The 23,960-nt window shown below is 45.9% G+C and overlaps 1 protein-coding gene across 8 annotated transcripts in view; it reads left to right on the top strand.

The window, feature by feature from the left end:
• Trappc12 (trafficking protein particle complex 12) overlaps window positions 1–23,960 on the top strand; it is a 64,824-nt gene that overhangs the window by 10,273 nt on the left and 30,591 nt on the right. For 7 of the 8 annotated variants that reach the window (XM_031357248.1, XM_031357244.1, XM_031357249.1 and 4 more), the window contains exons 3-5: window positions 2,842–2,958; window positions 20,871–20,984; window positions 22,519–22,657. In XM_031357248.1, coding sequence (XP_031213108.1) covers window positions 2,842–2,958; window positions 20,871–20,984; window positions 22,519–22,657 — 370 coding nt within the window. The remainder of the gene's footprint in view (window positions 1–2,841; window positions 2,959–20,870; window positions 20,985–22,518; window positions 22,658–23,960) is intronic. The other variant, XM_031357250.1, reaches the window with a different exon arrangement.

Below are 23,960 nucleotides of genomic sequence, written 5' to 3'. Positions count from 1 at the left end.
TAATATCTATAGCACATATTTTCCCTATTCTGGATCTTGCTAGTACATAGTCTTATGGTGTTTGTTGTAGCCAAAACCCTCATTTTTTTTTTAATCATAGGCCTATTAGTCCATCTATATTCTCCTAGCTGTTATCAGTTTGAAAACTTATTTTATCTTCATTTCTAAAGGCACAGGGACACCTTGTCTTCTGTAGCTCGTATGTGCTTCTTCCCAGGATGCTCTTAAGATTTAACCACTCTGGCCAGGCAGTGGTGGCACACACCTTTAATCCCAGCACTTGGGAGGCAGAGGTAGGCGGATTTCTGAGTTTGAGGCCAGCCTGGTCTGCAGAGTGAGTTCCAGGACAGCCAGGCTATACAAAGAAACCCTATCTTGAAAACCAAATAAATAAATAAATTGATTAATTCATTTAAAAAAAGATTTAACCACTCTGGGATGAAAAGATGGTTTGGTTTGGTAGTTAAGAGCACTTGATATTCTTCTAAGGACTCAGATTCAATTCCCAGCACCTACATGCCAGCTCACAGCCACCCATAACTCCAGTTCCAAGGAACCTGACACCTTCTTCTGACCTCTCCGGGTTTCAGCTATACACATGCACCCATGCAGGCAAAACACTCAACCATATAAAATAAATACATGTAAAAAGAAGAAAATTTAAAGATTTACTCAGTCCTGGGGCTAGGCTAGAGAGATAGTTGAGCAATCAAGATCGCTTGCTGCTTTTTCAGAGGACCCAAGTTCAGATTCCCAACACTCTGACCTTCGAGAACTCAAGCCCTTCAGGAGAAGGGGTGGTGTACTCACAGCCTTCCCTCTGTGACCCCCATTCTAGGCTAGAGCAGACCTGAGACACTGAGGTTGCAGTGGCATCCCAGCCCATTGTAACAGCACAGCTTCCTCTCCTCGTTCTAGTGGCCATGAAGAATGTAAAGTAAGCAACTCTATCATCTTTCTTGCCATCTTCACCTTCAGTTAAGGAACATAAAAGATGTGTCATAAGATGTGTGGTGACTGCTTTGGGCTGTCTTAAATGAGACATTGATTAGTCAACCATGCCTTCCTACCCAAAGAGTCTGCTGTCATACCTAATCCTTTTTAAATTCTTACATTATTTATTAGTTTGTGCAGTGTATATGTGTGTGTACATGTGTGCATGTGTGCATTCATGTGAGCGTGCATGCATGTGTGTACATGTTCTGCAGAGCATACGTGGAGGTCAGAGACAATTTGACAGAGTTGGCTCTCCCCTTCACCTTTGCCTGGACTCCCAGGATTGAGTTCAGGTTCCTAGACTTGTGTGGTGTGAGGGAAGCACTGTCACCTGCTGAACCATCTTTATAGAAACTAAACTTTAAGGAAAAGAATTTTAAGCGAGCAGTGGTGGCGCATGCCTTTAATCCCAGCACTTGGGAGGCAGAGGCAGGCAGATTTCTGAGTTTGAGGCAGCCTAGTCTACAGAGTGAGTTCCAGGAGAGCCAGGACTACACAGAGAAACCTTGTCTCGAAAAAAAAAAATTTAAGGATAAAATATATTTACAGTACGATCTCATTAGTGGAGAATGTCACTAGGATACAGGAGATTCAGATTTGAGTTTGCTTTTTGCCCAGCTCTCTGCCCCAAAAGCTCCAGAAATTCTCTGCATTTGGCACAGGCAGTAGTTTTGTAGTTCATGGGATCACACATTTTAGCCCTATTTTATTTGCTCTTTAAACGTTGCTTGTAGATCACTCAGCTACTCTCGTGGCCGTGATAGTTGGGAGTGTTTTAACCTTATTCTCCAGAAGCAGAAAGTACAAAACTGCTGCTACTAAGTATTTGCCCCAGTGTAGTAGGATACTTGGTCTGGCCTCTTTAAGCACCAGGGTCAGCCACCACAAAGCCAGAAACTGCACAGAGCCCAGATGGCCTCCTGCTGAGGTAGGCAGGAGGTACCTCTCTAGGTGTCTAAAGAACAGACAGTGTCAACAGGACTGGAGGCACTGTCTCCAGCAAGCAGGTTTGGGTTCTCCTGCAGCCTATGCAGCACAGTGTCCTGCACTGTCCCAGCTCCTTGATGTGAGCCTAGTGAATACTTGTCCCCATTTGTCACTGACTTGGTATATCAGCTACCTCATTCATGTAGCCTTAGAGAATCAGGAGCTTATGACCTAATCATTTAGCATGTCCCATGCTTCATGTCACTTAGATTGCTCCCGTCATTCCAGGCCCTTAGGACCTTCCCCCCATGGCTCACATGGGCCTTTCCTCCTCCCCTGCTCGTCTGTGACTTCCCTTTTAAAGGAAGTATAATGCATGAAGTAACACTTAATGTCTTCCATCTTGCTTCCAGATGGGCGTAGCAAAAAGGATAAAGTTAGGAGGCAAAAAAATGACCCAGAGCAGAAACAGTTTTAAAGTGCATCCTCCAACTCCAGCAAGCCCAGACCCCTGGGTACGAGACTGTAACAAGAGTCCTGTTCAGATGGGGCTTGGCTAGTGAAGGGGCCACCAGCATGCTGGTGGAGGTAATGTCACACACACACAAAGCATCCCAGTAAACTTGAGGAGCTGGCACTACACAAGCCTATTTGGTCTTCCACACGGTGCTTCTCTGAGTGTGTCACCTCATGAGGGTTCTCTCCTGTGCTGAAAGTCTCCATCCTTGACAGGTTGTGGTCTCTACTGAAAGCCTGATGCGGTGGTGATATACTACTTTCTTCTCAAAATAAAGAATAGTTGTAAAACTAGGAATCTTCTAGAAGTTATGGCTTAGCTTCTGGCTGATTGCAGTTTTCTTGTGCAGAGCCGTAAACATTTCATTATCTCTGCCTCTCTCTCCCCCACATTCTTTCCAGGGAGATGCAGTTAAAGACTTGATGCTTCGCTTCCTGGGTGAGAAAGCTGCAGCAAAGAGACAAGTCTTAAATGCCAGCTCGGTGGAGCAGTCCTTTGTGGGGCTGAAGCAGCTCATTGTAAGTAACCACTCACTGATTTCAGCCTGTCTTTGACAAGGCCTGGCTTCCTTCACAGCCCTTCCCTGGAAGTTAATTACTCTGAATACAGCCCAAGAAGCTGCTGCAGAGAAAGCTTGTTGTGTTTGATGTCAGTCCTGGGAAGCAAAGAGCACTGCATTAGCATTTGAAGTTCATTTGGTTACTTAGAAAAATCAGAGGGCCGCAGGCAGCCAGGTAGCAGAGACTCCCATTCGCTAGAACACATACAGATAGATTGTCTGTTTTGTTTGTTTGTTTAAATGTATTTTTTGAGATAGAGTCTCACTGTGTCACCCAGGCTGGCCTCATTTTTACAGGCTTGAGGGACCCTCCTCGCTCTCTTCTTGCCTTAATGATCATTTCAAATATACTCCATTTAGTCTAGACTTACTGTTTCACTGGTGAATTCCTGAACGTGAACTTTCAGATTTCACTCTGTTCTGTGAACAGGTTTGTCTAATCTGCTAGTTCTGTACCATCAGCACTACATTGGCTGACTTCTTTCCAGTGAATTCTGGATTGTGGAAGGGCTTCAGCAGTGTTGGTTGATCCTCTGGATTATTAGGAGAAAGTTCTAGGAGTTGATCGTACGTGTCTCCTGTAGGAATCCTCAGGCAGCCTTCTGATAAAGGAATGCTCTCAAATGGTAGCCTTAGGTCAGACTCAGACTGCACCTCTGTCTTCCGCCTCACTCATGCACTCTGGTGTTGCTCCCCCACCCCATGGTGTCCATGTCTGAGCACGGTCAGTGGGCATGCCTTGTGGAAGGGGTGTGGGAAGCAATGTTGGACTAAAGCTATAGGAGGTCTAGCCCGTGCCCTGACCTCTCCTGATTGATGAACAGACCAAGGGATTCACTGGGTTTTCTGGTTTATACCACTTACTTTTTCAGGAGTTGTGTCTTGGGTTTGGGTTTATTTTGCTTGTTTTTGTTTTTTTTCCCCTGATATAACTTTTTGTTTCAAGCAAGTTTTAGGACCTAAAGGTATAATATTTGAGTAGGACCTGAATATATATTTGAGTCTTACACTTTTATTAAGGATTAACTCCAGATCATCTAAGTAAGGTAAAGGAAGCAGGTGAGAAGGCTCAGAGGGTAAAGGCCAGGGACCTGAGTTTAATCTCCAAGTCTGACAAGGAGGAAGGAGAGAACTGACTTAGAAAATTGTCCTCTGACTTCCATATGCATGCACACGCGCACACACTCACACACACACACATAAAATACATAAAGAAAATGAAATTAAAAATGTCTTCACATCAGGTGAAGGTTAGCATATGAACTAAAACCAAAAAAGCTTTCTGAGTTTATGTTGGAGACACCATTGTGGAGTGTCAGCTCGCCAGCTGGGATTCCACCTTTCGCCTCAGGTAGAGGCATTAGCTACATAAGCACTTTACAGTACGGTGCAAAGTAAGATAAGTCCCCGTCCCATACTGACATCAGTTCCACGTTCAACGCAGATGTGAAAGGCAAGTAAACCTCACATGTCCTTACCTGGCAAAGGTTACAAAAGTTTGAGAGGAGCCCTCAGTCACAGCTAGGGAATAGTAGATGTCTGATCTTAACAGAGCAGTGTGGATTTTCTCCTTCAATGACAGGTTGTCTTGAATTCAGATGCCCAAGTCACATAAAGGATTTTTTAAATTAATAAAAATTCATTGTTTATAAAATTTAAATTTGCATGTATGTATGGGTGTTTTGCCTGCATGCATGTCTGTGCACCATGTGTGTCCACAGTCCCCCTACAGAGTAGGGAACATATCCAGTAACCTGGGACTGGAGTTACAATTGGTTGTTAGCCACCATATGGGTGCTGGAATTCAAACCCAGGTCCTCTAGAAGAGTGGCCATTGCTCTTCTGAACCATCTCTCCAGCCCCTACATATAATTTTGACATCTGTCTTCCATGGTTTAGAAGGAGTCAGGCTGCCTCTGTAACTGAGCCACAACCAGCAATGAAAACCTAGTCCCAGAGCGTAGATTTGCAGGCCTTTCAGGAAGCTGTGCCAAGACATCCTCCATGCTAGCATCAGCCAGGATTTCCGCCGTTGGTGTTTGATTCCCGCCCCACTGCTTCCTACAGCAGTTTTCATCTCAGTCTCTTCTTAGCTGCACATATGACACCTGTGTCCTACAAGGGCCAAAGGAAAAATAACTAAAATTTGTTCCTGTCACCCAAAGGTTTGCTTCTTAGTCTTCAGTATCTGTTTTTTATCTTCCTTTCATCTCTGGTCTTTTACCCAGAAAACCTTTTTGGTCTTGCATCTGCGCGCACACATCCAAAAAGTCAATTTTTTGGTAATACACTAAGCCTTTCCAAGCACTCTGTCCTCAGACAACATTGACTTCAGTGTCATTGCGCAAGTTTATCTATCACTTCGGGTGCAGCAGAATCTTATCATGAAAACTTAGCCCTATAATAAGCATCCTGACAGTTAGGAAACAGCCATCTCATTGACAGAATCTGCACACAGAGGGTGTATAGAGAACTATAGAGAATTGGCTCTGGGGAGGAAGCCAAAACAGTAGAATCAGAATGCTGATTTGGAAAAAATGGAAGAAGAGGAGCTAGTAAGATGGCTCAGTGGGTAAAGACTCACTGCCATGCTTAATAACATGAGTTTGATCCCCACATGGTGGAAGGAGAGAACCAATTTCTTTATGTTGGCTCCTACATCCAGATATGCATGTGACATTCACACCCACCCACATATGTACATGCATAATAAATAAGTAAAAAGTATGATTTGAAAAGAGAAATGGAGAATAAGCCAGGCAGGTGGTCACATGCCTCCAGTATATAGGAGGTCACTAGTTTGAGATGAGGTTGGCCTATGTAGCAGAGAGAGACAGACACACAGACAGACAGACTTTAGTTACTCTTCTATTGCTATGATAAAACTTCTTTATAGAAGGAAGCTTTGTGTGGGGCTTGCTGATCCAGAGAGCTAAGACTTGATGATGGTAGAATGGAGGTGGTCGGTGGCAGACAGCTGGAGCAAGAACTGCAAGAAGGAAGCACAGCCCACTGAGAATGCCAGGGGTTTTTGAAACATCAAAGTCCTGCCCCAGTGACACTCCTGTTTAAAGTAAGGCCACACCCCCTAACCCTTCCCAAACAGTCCCACCAACTGAGAACCAAACATTCAAATGTATGAGCCTATTCTCATCCAGACCACCACAGATTGGTGTGAAGCTCACATAGAAGGACAGATGAAACATATGCCCATGCTGCCTCTAGGACCCTGAGCTTCACACCCAGAGGCGCCTCTAGAGGATATGGAAGGCTGCAGGCCAGCCTTGGGCAGAGCACTTCCACCATAACCGTTCTTTGTGTGGAAGTCTCACTTTGGTATCTTTTGTGGAAATAGAAAGAAGGGAAGTATATGAGCTTTTCATTTAAAAAAAAAAAAATGGAAAACCGAGGCAGATGTTGTGGTGGGCATACACAATGCCAGCACTGAAGAAGTGGAGGCAAGAAGATCAGAGTCATCCTGAGATACACAGTGAGTTCAAGGCCAGCCTAGGCAACAGGAGACCCTGTCTCAAAAGCTATTTTAGGATTTGGGAGGGTTATTTTTGTTTTTAAAAGTTGACTGCTAGCCGGGCGGTGGTGGCGCGTGCCTTTAATCCCAGCATTTGGGAGGCAGAGGCAGGCGGATTTCTGAGTTCTAGGCCAGCCTGGTTTACAGAGTGAGTACCAGGATAGCCAGGGCTACATAGAGAAATCCTGTCTCGAAAAAAACCAAAAAAAAACAAAAAAAAAAGTTGACTGCTTCCTAATCAGCAAAATAATAGAGAGAGGCCTCTAACACAAAGGACAGTCACCTTACTTGCCTTTTTCACTTTGATGGACTGTAATTTGAGACCATGACACTAAATAAACCTTTTCCCAAAAGTTCCCATGTTTAGAGGACTGTTCCCACCCAAAAGTCCTCACTTTGCAGATTAGAAAACAAGAACCTAAGGCAATGTCCTAAGTGTCCCAGTGGTGCCTCGGCACTGCATAACCGCTGAAGACCATGCCTTCTGGTGGACTGATGTCACTTTCTGCCACGGGACATGGTATTTCTGAACCACTAACTATGTGCACTAGGGTGCTTTACAGAGTAGTCACTAGAAGTAGGCTATGTCCAGGAGTGGGATGTGTGTCTGTCTTTCTGTGTGTCTGTGTACATATCAGTGTGTCTGTGTATGTATTTGTGTGTTTCTGTGTATGTATCTGTGTGTCTATGTCTGATGGACTTGAAACAAATTCCATATTAGTTTTCCCAGTTTATATGTGTGGGGGTTTTTTGTTGCTGTTGTTGTTTTCATTTTTGTTGGTTTTTTTGTTTTGTTTTGTTTTGTTTTGTTTTGTTTTGAGACAGGGTTTCTCTGTGTAGCCCTGGCTGTCCTGGAACTCACTCTGCAGACCAGGTTGGCCTCGAACTCAGAAATCTGCCTGCCTCTGCCTCCCAAGTGCTGGGATTAAAGGCGTGCGCCACCACCGCCCAGCCCAGTTTATATGTGTTTATTCAACAAACACATAATAGGCTTTTCTGGCAGGCCCTCGCTCTCTTAAGGCCTACTTTCACAGTTACTTGTACAAAGAACTCTGACTTAGAGATATGATACTGTCTTTTAAAACTTCACACCCCAGACTCACTGGCCTGAGAGGGCTCTTCATCTGCATCTTCAGCCCTGAGAGACAGCCCAATTTTTCTGATCCTGGTAGTGAACGCTGGCTTGTTTCTTCTCTCTCTTCACCGTGCCTTCACACATAGCTGTTTGTTCGGTGCCTGAATAGCAGTTCCCTGAGTCCAGTCACCACCAGGAATCCCTTGGGCCTTTTGTGCCCAGAGTAGCGTCCCAGCTTTTCTCCTTGAGGGGACTGAGTGATCCTTCCAGGGTCCTCCACGCCTCCCTCTCTCTACAGTTGTTCTAGAACAATTGTGTGATCACCAAAACACACACAGGTCTTCACTCGATAACCTGGAAGAGTACTGAACCCCAGTAGAGACCTTGTCCTTTGACAGAAGCAGGCAGCTGTCACTGTGTCAGGCATTTATCAGCCCAACCCTGGGTCTACCAACAACAGTGTGCCCCCAGAATTACTATTCCTCTCAGTGTCTTTCACTACATTACTGAGGTGTTCTCAGAAAGGTCAGTGACTCACATGCTGTGGTATATTATATACATAACAATTAGGGTTTAATTTTTAGTAAATGTCACTCTAATGTCCCATTGGTTCTCTTACTAAAATGATTCTGTGGTTATTCCTGTGATTAAAAGCATTATATGGCTCAGCATGTCAACAGGTTTCTGTAATTCCAGCAGTCTGAGGCTGAGGTGGGAGGATTATGAGTTTGAGACCAGTCTACAGTATGTAGCAAGATTTTTAAGAAAATAAGACTTTGTGGGAGAAAAAAAGCAAGATGCTGGTTTAAAAAAAAAAAAAAAAAAGCAAAGACAGCTGCTTTAAGTGTCTGCTTTTCTGTCCTTGCTAATGAGAGTGTAGGTGACCATCTCTGCAGCCCATGTGAGCTGGTAAGTGAGCAGACCTTTCCATGGTAAGGGGTAGCCATTCCCCTTCCACAATTTAGACTTTAAAAAGAAAATCAAGGGCTGGTGAGATGGCTCAGCAGGGAAGAGCACCGACTGCTCTTCGGAAGGTTATGAGTTCAAATCCCAGCAACCACATGGATGTCCTCTTCTGGTGTGTCTCAAGACACCTACAGTGTACTTACACATAATAAATAAATAAATCCTTAAAAAAAAAAAAAAGCTAAAAAAAAGAAATAATGTTTAAAAAAAAAAAAGAAAAACAAAACAGCACCCCCTGACTTGATGATGAGCAGGCTTCATTTCCCAGTTCATCTCTAAAAGTATGCACGGGCCCTATACTGATTGTAATCCATCTGCCTGGTGTATTTCTGCTGTCTGTAGTTATTCCTTATATTAATACACACTTTTCATCTTTCGCTCATACACTGAGAATGCTCAAGGCCATTGGAGATCCCACTGCAGGGACCCAACCAGAGAGCCTCTTCAAGACGGATGTGTTTATAGAAAGACTATGGTGTTTACTTGTGTCCTAAGTAATTCTTGCCATCTTTAAGGACAGGAAAGAGCTTCTGAATATATTTTCCTAAGTCACACCATCAGAGTGTTCTAAGACTGTAATTTACAGATAAGCGAATGTCACTGCCTGGAGAGAAGGCCATTTTAGTCACTCCCGTGGTGTTCTGTGCAGAACGAATGCTGTCTGAGTGTGTGTGGATGAACTGTGCATTTACTCTAACCACTCAGATACTTCACCCTGGGCAGTTTGTCCTAACACTGGAAGTTAGAGAATGCCTCTGCTCAGTCTTCAGAGTCTTGTCTTAGTTCCTGCTTTTTAAAAAGTAATAGTTATTTAAATTTAGAAAATTTTCTCCATCCAAACTAAGGCCATCATCAGAGTGCTGCATGGTCTATCCAGTAGAGATAGACTTTCTATAAGATTTCTTGGAGCCTAACATATTATGTGACATGCTTCAAATTCTAATTTTAAAAAAGATTTCTTTATCAGAGACTTCCAATATCTAACATTGAAAACAGAAGAGAAACAAGAAGGTAGAAAATGCTGAGAATAGGAAAAACCCACTAAGAAAATAATTATCATTTCAAACAGCAAAAGGTGGGTGAGTGATCTTGAGAAGTAGCGTAGGGCAGGGAGGGTAGCTCATTGGTGGAGTGATTGCCTAGTGTGTATGGAGTCAGTCCCAGCACCACCAACACCACCCCAAAACCTGAACATTGAATAAAAGAAAACAATGAAAAAGACCAAATAAATCTAAAACTTTGAATATGCAGAAATGACAAAAGACCTGCATTCAAGATATAAGAAGAACTTCTCATATTAAGAAGAAGAAATAGGGTGGTAAGAAGAGAGATAGAAGTCATGGAGAGGCACCTGGAAATCAGGTGGCAAGGAACTCTGGAAGTGCTCAACTCCAGCAGAGGTCACAGAAGCATAAACAGAACAGGAGCATCCCAACCCCAGCATCTTAGCCAAGGTCAGCAGCACCGCCAGTAGGTGGAACAAGGAATCCACAAAACTGCCTCGCAGAACAGATCAAGAGCAGCTACTGACATGGATTGTCTTAGTTAGGTTTCTTCTGCTCTGGTGAAACACCGTGACCAAAAGCAGCTTGAGGAAAAAGGGTTTATTTGACTTAAACATCCTGGGTTCCAGTGCACTAGACAGGAACTCAATAGGAACCTAAAGGGAGGAGTTGATGCAAAAGCCATGGAGGAGTGCTGCTTACTGGCTTGCTCCCCATGGCTTGCTCAGCCTACATTCTTATAGGATCCAGGACCACCAGCCCAGAGGTGGCACTGCCCCCACTTTGAGCAGGGTTCACCCACATCAATCATCAATCAAGAAAATGCACTACAGGTTTGCCCACTGGCTAGTATAATGGGAAGGAACATTTTCTCAGTTGAGGCTGCCTCTTTCTAAATGGCTATAGCATGTATCAAGTTGACATAAAAATCAACTTTCACGTGGATGTTTTATAACCTTTGACCCCACTTCGGAAAACTTCTTGGAAGTGGCTCACACCTGCAAGCCCAGCAGGGGATTGGGAGATGGAAGCACAAGGATCCAAAGTTCTAGGCCAGCCTCAGCTGTGTAACAAGGTGAAGGCCAGCCTAATCTACATCAGATCCTGTCTTAGAGATCCAGAATACACAGAAGTTTCCTGAGAAAGGATAGAGTCACAGCTTAGTAGCAGAGCACTGGTTAGTATGCACAAGGCCTGAGCTTGTCTTCAACACCACAGAAAAAGGAGAGCAGAGGGCTAAGGGATTGTGATTGACAATAAAGACAGGATTTCACAAAAGGCAAGGTAAAAAGAAGAACACGTAAATGCCCAACCCTCCAGGTGGAAGCAAAAGGGTTGCTTCTAGACCTGAGCCACACTCGGGAATGTCTCAAAAGAAGAGACCAGCAGACATAAGGACCTCCTGTGTGCAAAGTATAGAAAGATATGCCAGAGATATTTCTTACAACCGGGTATGGTGGGGAACATCTTCAGTCTCAGTCCTGGGGAGGCAGAGGCAGGCACAGATCTCTGAGACTACAGCCAGCCTGGTTTGCATATCAAGTTCTAGGGCAGCCAAGGCTAAAAAGGTACAAGAGCTGACAGCTGATGGATCAGTGGGTAAGAGTGCTTAATGTATGCATGTGGCCCGGTTCAAATCCCCAGCACCCACATAAAAGGCAGACACAGTTGCATATTGCTATAATTGTAGCATTGGGGAAGAAACAGATGGGCCCCAGGAACTCACTGGCCAGCCAGCAAAACCAGAGAAGCAAAGTTCCAGTACAGTGAGAGATGCTGTTTCCAGGGAATAAAGTGGAGAGCAACAGAGGAAGATACCCAGCTTTCTCCTCTGGCCTCTACATACATGCACAAAGACATGTATATTTGTAACAACAACAAATAAAATCATGTTGTATACAGTCAATTAAACACTTTGGAGCAATTGAAATAAATGAGCCACAGCCACATTCATCAATACGGATAAGTTTGAAAAGCAATATTGAACAATAAAAGCAAGTTACACGAGCTTGCCTAGAGGGGCCAGTTTATATTCCTGTGTGAAAACTTGATGACACCGTAGCCATAACTGGGCAAGTCAGGCAAACTGTAAGCTTTTTCTGTTGGACATCTACCCAGCTCACTTAGTACCTGCCCCACGTGTGTTCCTAGCACCTTTTACAAGTTGTCCCCTATGTTAACAGGGCCTGAGAAATCTTGTCCCTTGCTATTCTTTGGCTCTTCCACACCCATGGGACATCCTCCCTCACTCTTCAGGAACCCATGACAGAGCAGTGACTCCTCTGTACTGGCTAGCTCCTAGAGGAACTAATGGCAGATTAGTGAGAAGATATGGCCATAGTCACGCTTGAATCCCTTGGTGACAAGATATTCCTGGGCCTGACAATGTCTGGAACACAAAGTAAACTTGAGCCAAATGAATATTCTGTATTCTCTCATAGGGAAATAAAAACTGGGGAAGGCAGAGAGTTAAAGCCATGAGCTAGATCTACTAGCATGCAGTGTGTGGTTTCCCTTTCAACTCTTGGTGACTTTCTGTTTAAATAGCAGTCTGAGGGAAACACCCCTTCCTGTTTCCCACTTGCTTGGTTAACCCAGGCTAGACATCCAAAGCACAACTAGCAATTGGTCCTAAGTTACCAGGAGCCCTTTCTGCCGGCAAGTTCCAAGTCTAAACCTGGACCTTGACTCTCTACCACAAATTCCTTGTCCCCAAATGCCCTTACACCCCCTGAGACTCCAGAGAAATGAAGGTGGCAGGCTGCTGCCCTGGGCTGCTTTGTGTTATGGTGAGGAGGAAGTGGAACCTTGTGACTTCCAGAGTTTGGCTGTCATGTTAATGTAAGCTTTTTCAGATTTAAATGCATGCTGTGTGTAGACCAGTGATAGCAGTTATCACAGTAATCTATAATCCCGCATCTGTAGGGATGTTACTCTGGAAGGGCAGGTGACACCATTACACTTCTGCAGTCTGCTCATCCTGGGAAGAAGCCACCTCCACAAGATTTATATTTACTTAAAAGATAAATAATTAAGATGCTGGGTCTTCTTCATTTTTACTAGCAGATCTAGTTTGAGAGAGAGAGAAGACAACACAGTATATGGAATCACAGTGGGCTCCACGGGGTTGTTAAGACATTTCAATATTTTTAATCATTTATGGAGCACTTCATATCTGTAAATTCCTTACAAATAATTTTATTGCACATTTAAGTGTTTTACTTATGGTGGATATCCATACAGAGTGGTTATAAAATGAAATAGGAGCTTTTACTGCATAAAAATTGTTTTAAAATATGTGAACAGATTTTTCTCATGTACCTATTTTTGCCTACACACAATTCTAATTGACTTTCTAATGTGTTAAACAGATACCAACATACAGTGTGGCATCATAAAACTTAACATTAGGAGATTCAGTATCTACTACAGTCGTCCCTTGGTATCCATGGAGATGGTTTTCAGAACCCCAGGGAGGTACTAAAACCTGTGGGAGTTCAGATCCCTTGTATACCATGCATAGTGGCTGTGTGTTTGTTACACAGCCCCCCCCCCCCCCCCCCCCCCCCCCCCCCGGTGTAGTTGTCCCTACTGCATTCCTTCTAACTCCGAAGCCCTCAACTGTGTGTGTGTGTGTGCAGCTGTAGGCTGTGTCAGGGAGTCTGGCATGAAAACAGCCCACACGAGGTTTTCTAAGACTGTCCATTGGTTAGATTTGTGCCTGCAGATTGTGCAGGTACAGAGGGCTGCTGGGTCTAAATCCTTAATCTTTTCAACACACTCCCACACCTGAACTCTGCTTCCTGCTTGCCTGAGCCTAGCATGGGCACCTACACAGTAGCTACATGTGAAATGTTGGTGCTAAGAAAACTGGGCAGCATTGAAAGAATCCACTTGGAGGCTGCTTGTCGACTGGGCCCAGTTGGCCCTGTCTGGGTGACGATGGAGCTTTCACTGGAACTCAGTGACTTTGCTGCCTTCCACACCCCACCGCCCTTCAGTTTCCCAGTTATTTTGCTCTCCTTCCCCTCCACTCCTAGTGCTGAACCAGTGTGAACCAGTCTGGGTCTCCACCAACAACTAATTTGTTCAGCCTTCTCTCCCAGAGTCCAGGAAAGACAGTGGTGGTCCACTTGAGCAATGACACAGTGGCTTGGTTATCATGTGCACTTTCCACGGAGCTGGTCCTACTCCTCTCTGCTTCCTGCAGCTGGCCACCGCAGTCTTGCTTGTTTCTCCAGCAGTTACCACAGTCCTTCCAGCCTATGAATGGTGGCCATGGTAGGGCCAGGTGAGCAGCAAGCTGAGCAAGTCAGGAATGCTGTGCATTTCTCCCAGGAATAATGCCACCATGGACTCTTTTTAAAAAAAAAAATTATTTATTATTATATGTAAGTACACTGTAGCTGTCTTCAGACATACCAGAAGGGGGCGTCAGATCTCATTACGGGTGGTTGTGACTCAGGACCTTCAGAAGAGCAGTCAGTGCTCTTACCCGCTGAGCCCTCTCTCCAACCCCCACCACGGACTCTTAAAGCCTACACAGCATCCAGTGGGAGGCCCTCATCACAGCGCCCTTACAGAGGAATAGTGTGAAAACCTGCTAGTGCCTCTGTAGCCTGGAGCCATCAAACACACCCTGCTGCAGACCACTGGGCTTCTTTCTTCTCTCTCTTTCTTCAGGGTTAGTCCTAGGAGGAAAATACTGAAGAGGCCATTCGTGCCTACTGTTTTCCAGAGAGAATATTACATTTACATTGACCCTCTGTCACTTTAGTACCTCCTTATTTGTCCCCACTTTTATCTTTTGAAACCTTTTTCTGATTTCTTAGACTAACAAAGGCATTTGTGTGTGTGTGTGTATACATATATGCATATATATGTGTGTGTATATATATATGTATATATACCCATATATATATATACATATATATATATGTATATATATAATTTGTGTTTCTTTGTTAGTTTAAGTAAACATTTTTATTTGCTGTTTTGTTTTGCTATGAGCTTACTGGCTGCTCCCAATTCTTTGAATGTCTGTTTATGAGAATTGCTACAATAAAGAATACTTTTCTAGGCTGAGTTATGGGTCAGCCAATAAAGTACCTAACTATGTAACTAGGTGAACCTGAATTTGATCACCAGAACATGTGTTAAAACACTACGCATGCTCTTATACATTTGTAATCACACACTTGTAATCCCCGAACTGGGGAAACAGAGCAGAGACATGTGCTTAGTAAGTGCCTGCTGTGTACAGAGGAGGGTACCTCACGACTCACTGCTCAGCCAGTCTGGCCTACTTGGTTAGTAAGAGACCCTGCCTCAAGAAAACAAGATGGAGCACATCTGAGGAATGATACCCAAGATTGTCCTCTGACTTCCACAGCCTTGTGAAAACACACCAAACTCATTTCCATCTGAGACCCATAAGAAGTAAGGAAGGCAACTGTTAGACACTGTTGGCCTTTGGTGGCCAGTGACCATTGAGACCCAAGATTCTTTCATCCCCAAGAACTGAGTGCATCCGTCCCCTCAGTGCAGCCATGCTGAGCATATGCATGAGCCAATGAAGATCAGGAGCGTTTACAAAGGGCTGGAAGGTGAGTCTCCACCCACAGCCCTGCCAGCTTGATTAGAGGAGGACAGGGTACAAGTGAGTCAGGAGTAGAGCAGGGTGGGGGGTTCAGAGACCAGGACAGACATGGAGTTTCTCAGAGTTGGCCAGTAGGAGTCAGGTGAAGCTCTTTTGAATAATTGATGTAATTATGCCTCCCCTAATGGTTGCATTAGCCCTGGGCAGCTGGCTGTGCTGATGCGGGTGTGTGCTTACACAGGCAGACAAAGGAAAGGACCTGACGGAGCTGTGGGCTTCAGTCAGTCAAAGAATGGCGAGACTAAGGAAAGTGTATGAGACACATGCTTAGTAAGTGCCTGCTGTGTACAGAGGAGGGTACTATGCATCCTTAGCAAGTAAGCAATCATCCTTTCTCCAGGACTAGTCCACAAAACACCCATAGCTGTTTTGTGACAGCTGCATCCCCCGGGTCTGCTCAAGGCCACTCTGTAACAACTCCTGTTCTCAGTTTCATAAGAAAATAGGCAGGTCGTCGGCCTCTAACCTGTGTGGCCATCTTAATACTTTTCCAGTTTTCTATTTTCACCCTTCCTACATTTGTCACAGTGAAAAGTTGAATCCTTGTCCTCAATGGAGAAAGATGTGGATAATTTTTTTATCCAGGAACAACTAAGCCTTACCCAGGTGCACATTATCTTAGGACTGCCACGGCCTTTCATTTTGGGTTTGGAGTTTGGAGTTTTCCTGTTGTTGTTTGTTTGCTCATGGGCTTTCTTTCTTTCTTTCTTTATTTATTTATTTATTTATTTATTTATTTATTTATTTATTTTTGGTTTTTCAAGACAAGTGTTTCTCTGTGTAGCCCGGCTGTCCTGGAACTCACTCTGTAGACTAAGCTGGCCTTGAACTCAGAAATCCACCTGCCTCTGCCTCCCAAGTGCTGGGATTAAAGGAGTGGACTACCACCGCCTGGCTGGCGTTCATGGGACTTTTTGTTGTTTCTGTTTTGTTTTCTGTTTTGTTCTGGTTTAAAGTTAGGGTTTTTATTGCTGTGAAGAGACACCATGACCACAGCAACTCTCGTAAAGGAAAACGTTTAATTGGAACTGGCTTACAGTTCAGAGGTTCAGTCCATTGTTGTCATGATGGGAAGCATGGGGGCATGGTGGCAGACATGGTGCTGAAGAGGAGCTGAGAGCTCTACATCTAGATCAGCAGGCAGCAGGAAGAAAGGGAGATACAGTGAGACTGGCTTGAGTTTCTGAAACCTCACCAGTGACACACTTCTTCCAACAAGGCCACGCCTACTCCAGCAAGGTCATACCCCGTAATGGTACCACTCTCTATTGGGCCTCTGGGAGGCATTTTCTTTTAAACCACCACACCTAGACTGTCCTCAAGCTCACTATGTAACCTCATACTGTGTAAGGCTGCAGGCATATGCCATCACACCCAGCTCCACCACCCCTGCTTGGGATCCAGGTATGCCGATTTGGGCCTGAAAGGGTTGCTGCAGTCTGGTCACTCTGAGTCCCCACAGTCACCCACTGCCCAGCACCCTGTGCCATCCTCTGACTCCAGCCCTACCTCTCTGTAGTTTTATAGCTTCCTGAGCTCCATGTGTTCTCTTCCCAGGCTACACAGGTTTCAGGGACTCCAGCTTTCCAGTGCCACAGTGGCTGGGTTCACCATTCACTCCAGCCACTTGTTATCTCATAAGACTTCATGAACCCTGGTCCCAGCAGGCTAGGTGCTTTTCCCATCTGAGTGACTGATCTTGGAAATATGTATGTGAGCAAGCATGCATCTTCTCACGTCTTCCTGCATGTGTGCACACTTGCATGTCCAACAGTCTTTAGTTATCTAGAGTTACACTGAATCAAATGTCACACTGTTGAATCATGTCCCTTCCCTTCTTTCTGTCTCACCCTGGTAGTTCCTCACCTTGTTCCACAGTTCAGAATCTAAAATTCATCCCACCCAGCACCCCAGTATATCAGCACTAGCCTGCTTCTCCACCCTCTGTACAGTCCTATGACACAAGCCCGCCTCCCTCAGATTCTTCAAGTTTTCATGAACAAGATGGTTTTTGTTTTGTTGTTGTGTTTTTCTGTTTTGTTTTTTTTTCTTTTTGGTTTGGTTTGAGTTTTTAGATTTTTGAAAGAGTGTAGCCCTGGCTGTCCTGGAACTCACTCTGTGGACCAGGTTGGGTTGGCCTCGAACTCAGATCCACCTGCCTCTGCCTCCTGAGTACTATGTTTAAAGGCATGCACCATCACTGTGCGCCATCACTGCCTGATGGATGGTTATTTTTTTTTTATTTTATAAATATGAGTACAATTATAGATGTCTATAGACATAACAGAAGAGGGTGTCAGATCCCATTACAGATGGTTGTGAGCCACCATGTGGTTGCTGGGAATTGAACTCAGGACCTCTGGAAGAGCAGTCAGTGCTCTTAACCACTGAGCCACCTCTCCAGTTCTGATTGTTAAATCTTAATTTTGAACTTCTCACCTCTGCCATACTGCAGCTGTTTTGGTCACCACTGTGAATTGGTAATAAGAAAGAAGTAAAAAGTGTGCACAGGCAGGTTTCTTTTTGTTGTCGTGGCCTTAGCCCAATAAGATGCCTTTCTTACTCTCTGTGCCAATCCAGTCAGGACTGCCTTCATACCACAGCCCTCCTGAAGTAACTGCCAGCATTTGCTATCCACAGCCATAGTGTGGACAGACAAAGCTTTCTGGCTATGCAGTATCTGTTGCAGCTACACATCTCTACAGTAGCTAAGCACAAGCCAGGGTTTCACTGTAGCAGCACCCAGAGAAGTCTGGGAACCTCTCCACACAACCTCTCCAGTCAACTGCACACAGATCGGTGCCAGCCTTGGCTGTAACGAGTCTCCTGACTCCCTTAGTATCTATTCAGACCTTATAAATCCACTCAGGAAGCCTCGCCCTTTAAACCAACACTCTTGGAGTTTGTAGCTACTGCTGAGGCGTGGCCTCACCTGCCTTGAAATCGCCCCTTTCTTCTCACACAGGTGGCTCATGCTGCCTCATCCTCACCTTTGCAGCCCTCACTCCCACCCCCTCACTCCCACCACTCTCCAAGGCTTTGCACTCTGTCTTCCTCTGGAGTCCCTGGCTCTCCTGCTCACTGGGATGCTCTTACCTGCCTTTTCCTAAAGGAAGGCTGCTCAACTCTGTCTACATCTGGTGCCACTAGCAGGCAAGGCCAGTGTGCCTGAGCAGGAGCATAGCAAGGGAGCAGCAGTGCACTGTGTTGGCCCAGACACAGATCAGAGTCTTGACAGATCGTTCCCCCTCTTGCTCTCTCCCGTTTGTAATTCAGAGCAAGTATACATAGGCTCTTGTCGTATGGTGTGAGCATTGCCGAGTTTAGAGAGAGCATTTGAGTAAATTATCGTAACTAATCTAAAGATATCTCTGAGCTACGAGTCAGAGCGGGAGTCCTACACAGAAACTGGTGCTGTGGTTTGGACAGTGCAGAGAAACACAGCACCAGGTTCATCCTAGCAGTTGACTGCTGGTTCTCAGACTGATGGGCTGTGTGTGACCTGCACTGAGGAAAGCCATAGACTCCTTGTTGTGAACAGTAAGTACTCAGTGTCTAGAACACTTGGCTGAACAGTGTCCTCTTCACCAGAAGGAGGCAAAGCTCCAGGGTTCTGATCCTCCAGCTAGCACTTGCAGCTTCCTGGATGTCTAGGCCAGTACAGTCTGTCACTTTCTGCAGGAGCAAGGAGGAACCGAAGCTGAGAAAGCTTAGTTGGTGTGCACACTGTCATCCAAAATGGAAGGGAAGGGTTCTCCCACAGGGCGTGGGGCTGGCTGGAGTGTGCTGCGCGACACTCGGAGGATTTCCCTGTATGCTTTTATCAACCACTACCCTCCAAGTATCTTCGTCAGAACAGCTGTGGATGGTAGAGCATTCAGATGATTGAAGGTTTACTGAAGGGAACGCCCCACCTGTGCAGCTATAGGGAAGTTGTCATCCATGCCAGGGCAGCATGTTCTGATGGCATGACTGCTTTGTGGTTACCCATGCTCCTGTAGGCAACCCCACCTGTGCTCTCTAAGGAAACCAGTAAACTCGTGGGCTCCCCTGGTTGAACTTCAGTTTGTCATTGGTGACTATAAGGAGGGGCAATACATCTGTCTCCCCGGGGAAAGTCTCCACAACAGTCTCTCACTTAATATTTCATCCATCAGGCACAGTCCACGGCCTCAGCTTGTAAATTGTGGCCAACCCTGAACCTGAAAGGTTAAATGCGTGCTTTAGCCTTCACCAGTGAGGCCTCTTGTCTCCTAACTGTCAAGGCAGTCTCCTACCTCAGCTATCATGTGAAGCTAGAGCACACACATCTGCTCCTACCTAGGGATCCCAGGTAAAAGCTGAGAGCCATTGTCTACACAGGAGCTTCCCATGAGCAAGGCCGCTGCTCTGTTTCCTCATTGGTTTGGGGTACCAGGAGGGACTTGGGTGCACCCGTTCATGCATAGAGAAAGTATGTGCCAGACTCTATGTCTTTAAAAGCAGGTCGTATCCCTCCCCTGTTTTGAATTCCTCGGGGGCTTCCTATAGCCCTTTAGATTAGGCCTTTGCCTGTACCCTACTGTCCAGGCTCTTCTTCCTCAAGCAGCCCTTTTTGGAGGGAGCCCAGATAATATTTGTGGTGCCTGTGCCCTCCCTTTTCTTTCCCTGCCTGGTCCCTGAGTATCCTGTTCCTTCCCTCCTTGTCCCTCCTCTCCATCACATCTGAGGTTCAGTTGACCACCCAGCTGTACACACCCACCTCACTCACACACTAAACTTCTTGTTGGAGAGCCACTCACCATGTACATGGTCATTCCATCCATCCCTGCAAGGCACTGAATGCCTGTCCTCCTTGTGAGATCCTAGTAGTAAAGAGGTCATTTATCACTTTGTCCAGCTGTTGACAGCCTGTTTGTTGACTGACTCATATGGCCACAAACACAGTGTAGTTAGTGCTGGTTGTATTGAGAAACCATGTGTGAGGATCTCTTTTGTTCCTGAAAAGGTTGAAACACTGATGTTGTCCTGAAGTACTACTTCGTGATCCCTTTGTTACTATACAGGGAAGAGCCTGAGCAAATAAATGAGTCATTTACCCTTGCTACCAGCCTTTCCATGCCTTAAGTTTTGACTGAGTGTAGCATGAAGGAAATGTATTATGTGTTGGTGGGCAGTCCTGCCTGTGCCCAGTTCACTGACTATTCATATGGAAGAAGTAGAATTGTGCTGAACATATAAGATGCCATATTTTATAGCCTGTGCTGCTCCAACAGAAACAATGAAAATATATCTGACACACTTAACATAAAATTGAACCGATTCAACATTGACAGAGATCATAGTCTAGCCCTTTCTGTTACAGAGGAAGTCAGACTTATTAGGGCTTGGGGAGCTATCCAGTAAGACTATCCAGTAAGACCTCCCCATGTCGTAGGCATCATCCACTTTTACTGTTGGGTCTGAATGTTGTGACACACCCGTTCCTTGTACCTTTTACTGCCAAGTCACAGTGGCCATGTCGTCAAGTGACACTAACTTCTGCACCAGCTAGCCAGATGCCCTTGCCCTGGTTGCTAACTACTCCCACAAAGCAATAGTGTGTGTGTGTGTGTGTGTGTGTGTGTCTGACTGACACCGCCTGCTCCTATTCTTACAGAGCTGCAGGAACTGGAGGGCAGCGGTTGACCTGTGTGGACGCCTGCTCACAGCCCACGGACAAGGCTATGGCAAGAGTGGGCTGCCCACCAACCACACCACAGACTCCTTGCAGGTGAGAGCCCCTGTTGTGTTCTTACCTAGTTCATCATCACTTGGGGACATACAGGGACCACGTAAGGTCCTTTCAGGCCTCATACAGGCCTTTCATGTAAGGTGAACAGAACAAGCATTTCCATGGGTCCTTCCTTCCCAAATTAACTGCATGTTTCATCCTTCCTAAACGACTTGAGGATCTGTCTCCAGCAAGCATCGAGCTCACCTATTCTAAAACGAGGCATGTGAAAAGAGAGATGTGCATGGAAGATGTGTCTCCTCTAAGGAGACACAGCCTTAGAAGCCCTTGAGGACTCACCACTCCACACTCCACCACTGAGAAGAGCTTGCAGAGGCCTATCTGTGGAGCAGCTATGGTGGGCGCCTTGCTCTCGGGTGCCTTCCCACCAAGGGCTTACGCACTTGGAGAATGGGGGTACTGGTAGCTCAGCCCCGCTGCCCTCCTGCCTCCATGTCTAGAGTCATACTCGTGGGAATGCTGCCTAGCATCCTTTCATGCTGTGCTCTTGTTTGTAAAGTCGTGGCTAAGGTGCTCTTCTCAGATACAGTCCTCTCACTGTCCTGACCATGGCAGCTTCCTCCCGCCCCATGCTCAGTGGACTCTCCCCATCTGTGGGTCAGCATACTCAGGAAGGCAAGTGGAGGGGGTTCAGTGTAAAGCCCATTGCTCACTGGCCCTGGCAGTGACTCCTGGAGGCCTCATTTTCCTTGTCTTGGGTGTTATATGTCAAGTTTGACGTACAACAAAAAATTTTGACGTGTGCATCCATTGTGGGTTGAGCAGAGCATTCTAATGTGGACATTATCTCATACTTAATGTATGATACTTGTACAAGTGAGATCCTGCAATGTTTGCCTCTTTGTGCCTCAAGTACCTCACTTAGCATAATGTTCCCCATGTGGTCTCATGACAGGATTTTCTGTTCTTTAGTGTGATGGGTATTCCACCAAAGCCCATACATATGCTGTGTTTGCCTTACCCCCCAGTAAGCACCTCCCTGACCTGTCAGTAAGAGAAGCCCAGCCTTCAGTTAGGACGTCACTCTAACCTGAGTCCTCTGTCTCTGCTGGGCCTTCAGCAGTATAACCTCAGGTGCTCACCTTGCTCACACCTCACAGACTACCCTCCAAGCCCGTGTTTGCACCCTTCCCTGTGCTTGCAGGTCCTCCCCAGAGTCAGCCCTTCCATTCTGAAGGGCCATCCTCACACAGCCTGAGTACCCAACCCGTCCCTGCACTTCTCTGCTGTCCTCACTGGTCCCTGCAGGGGGTGGGGGGAGCTGTTTTCTCTTCATTAGCTGATGTGCTGCTTAGGCACACACCTTGTATTATTGAATTAGGTTCAGCTAATGAAATTCCTCACATTGCTGTGTGGTGCTCAGCAGTGTGTTTGTAAACATGGAACTGTGTAAACTTGAGGACAGCAGTAATCGTAGCCCTGAGCCCCGGCTTTCTCATGTTAGAGGTAGGGCCCCACACAAGGCCACTAGGACAGGGCAGGGCTGACACGGGTGTCCAATCCTGCATTTCAGCTCTGGTTTGTGAGGCTGGCGCTGCTGGTGAAGTTGGGCCTTTTCCAGAATGCTGAGATGGAATTTGAACCCTTTGGAAACCTGGATCAAGCGGACCTGTATTATGAATACTACCCACATGTGTACCCAGGACGCAGGGGTAAGGCAGCTGCCTCATGCCAGTGTGTTTGTGTTCCACTCTGCTTTGCTGTGCTCTATACAGACCTCGAAACGCTGGCCTTTCTTTACCTACCCATGTCTGGAAACCCAAATCGGTAGTCTAGCACAAAGCACAAAGCTACAAACACTCATGCCGTTTTGTGAACATGCTGACTAGGAAGCACTTGGTGTTTTCTGGGCCTCCTAGAGGCCAGCTGACCAGCACCCGCTAGAACCTGTTACCCAGTGTTCTCCAGGTGAACGTTGCCATTGTGCCACGGCCTAGCAAAAGTGCGTATGCTCCTGAAATTTCTGCTGGCAGCTGCTGGGAGTCTCTGTTCATAATTTATTTTTAAAATGTGGTTATAGCCATGGAGGGCATTACAGTCTCTACCATTGTTTGGAAACACAAGGCCATAGCATGGACTGTTCTAAGACGGGCAGAAACCAAGGCTGGAGAAAAGGAGATTGAAACTGTCTAAAGCCTTTTGTCTAGTGTGGTGGTTTGGACGAGAAGGCTTACTCCGCAGTTGGTGGAGCTCATTGGGAAGAGTTAAGATATGTGGCCTTGTTGGAGGAGGTGTGTCCCTGGAAGTGAGCTTCTAGGTTTCAAAAGCCTCCAGTGCTTCCCAGCCCTTGCTCTGCCTTGTGGTTGTGGATCAGGATGTGAGCTCTCTGCTGGTCCTTTGCTCCACCATTGTGGACTCTAACCCCCTGAAACTGTAAGCCAAAATAAGCCCTTCCTTTGGTAAGTTGCTTTGGTCCTGGTGCTGTAGCACACCAATAGAGAGCTAAAGCACAGAGGTGGAGGGATGCCTTAGAGAGGCAGCAACTCTCTGTCACATGGAAGAAGCCATCTTGGGAGGACATTCAAACATGAGACTTAAGGCCATTCTCATTCAAACCATTACTCGTTACTGTATTAAAATCCCCAAGAATTCACCATAAAGAAGGACGGGGTGTTTTGATTCACGGTTTCAGAAGGCACACAGTCCATCACAATGGGAAGTATGGTGGGTGTGAGGCAGCTGGTCACAGCTCATCTGCAGTCTGCGTGCAGAGGTGAGTGGATTGCTGGTGCTCCACTCAGTCTCTGAATTCATTCCTGGGCCTCAGCCCATGGGATGGTGCTACTCACATTCAAGGTGGCTCCTCCTATGTCAGTTAAGCATTTCTAGAGATTTTTCTCTAGAAAAATCATGAGGAGATTTTTCTCATGAAGAATAGATATTTTCACCAGGCAGTGGTGGCACATGCCTTTAATCCCAGCACTTGGGAGGCAGAGGCAGGTAGATTTCTGAGTT

The sequence above is a fragment of the Mastomys coucha genome, unplaced genomic scaffold (genome assembly GCF_008632895.1).
Source record: "Mastomys coucha isolate ucsf_1 unplaced genomic scaffold, UCSF_Mcou_1 pScaffold6, whole genome shotgun sequence".
NCBI classification, from domain to species: Eukaryota; Metazoa; Chordata; class Mammalia; order Rodentia; family Muridae; genus Mastomys; species Mastomys coucha.
This window is presented reverse-complemented; position numbering and strand designations above follow the sequence as displayed.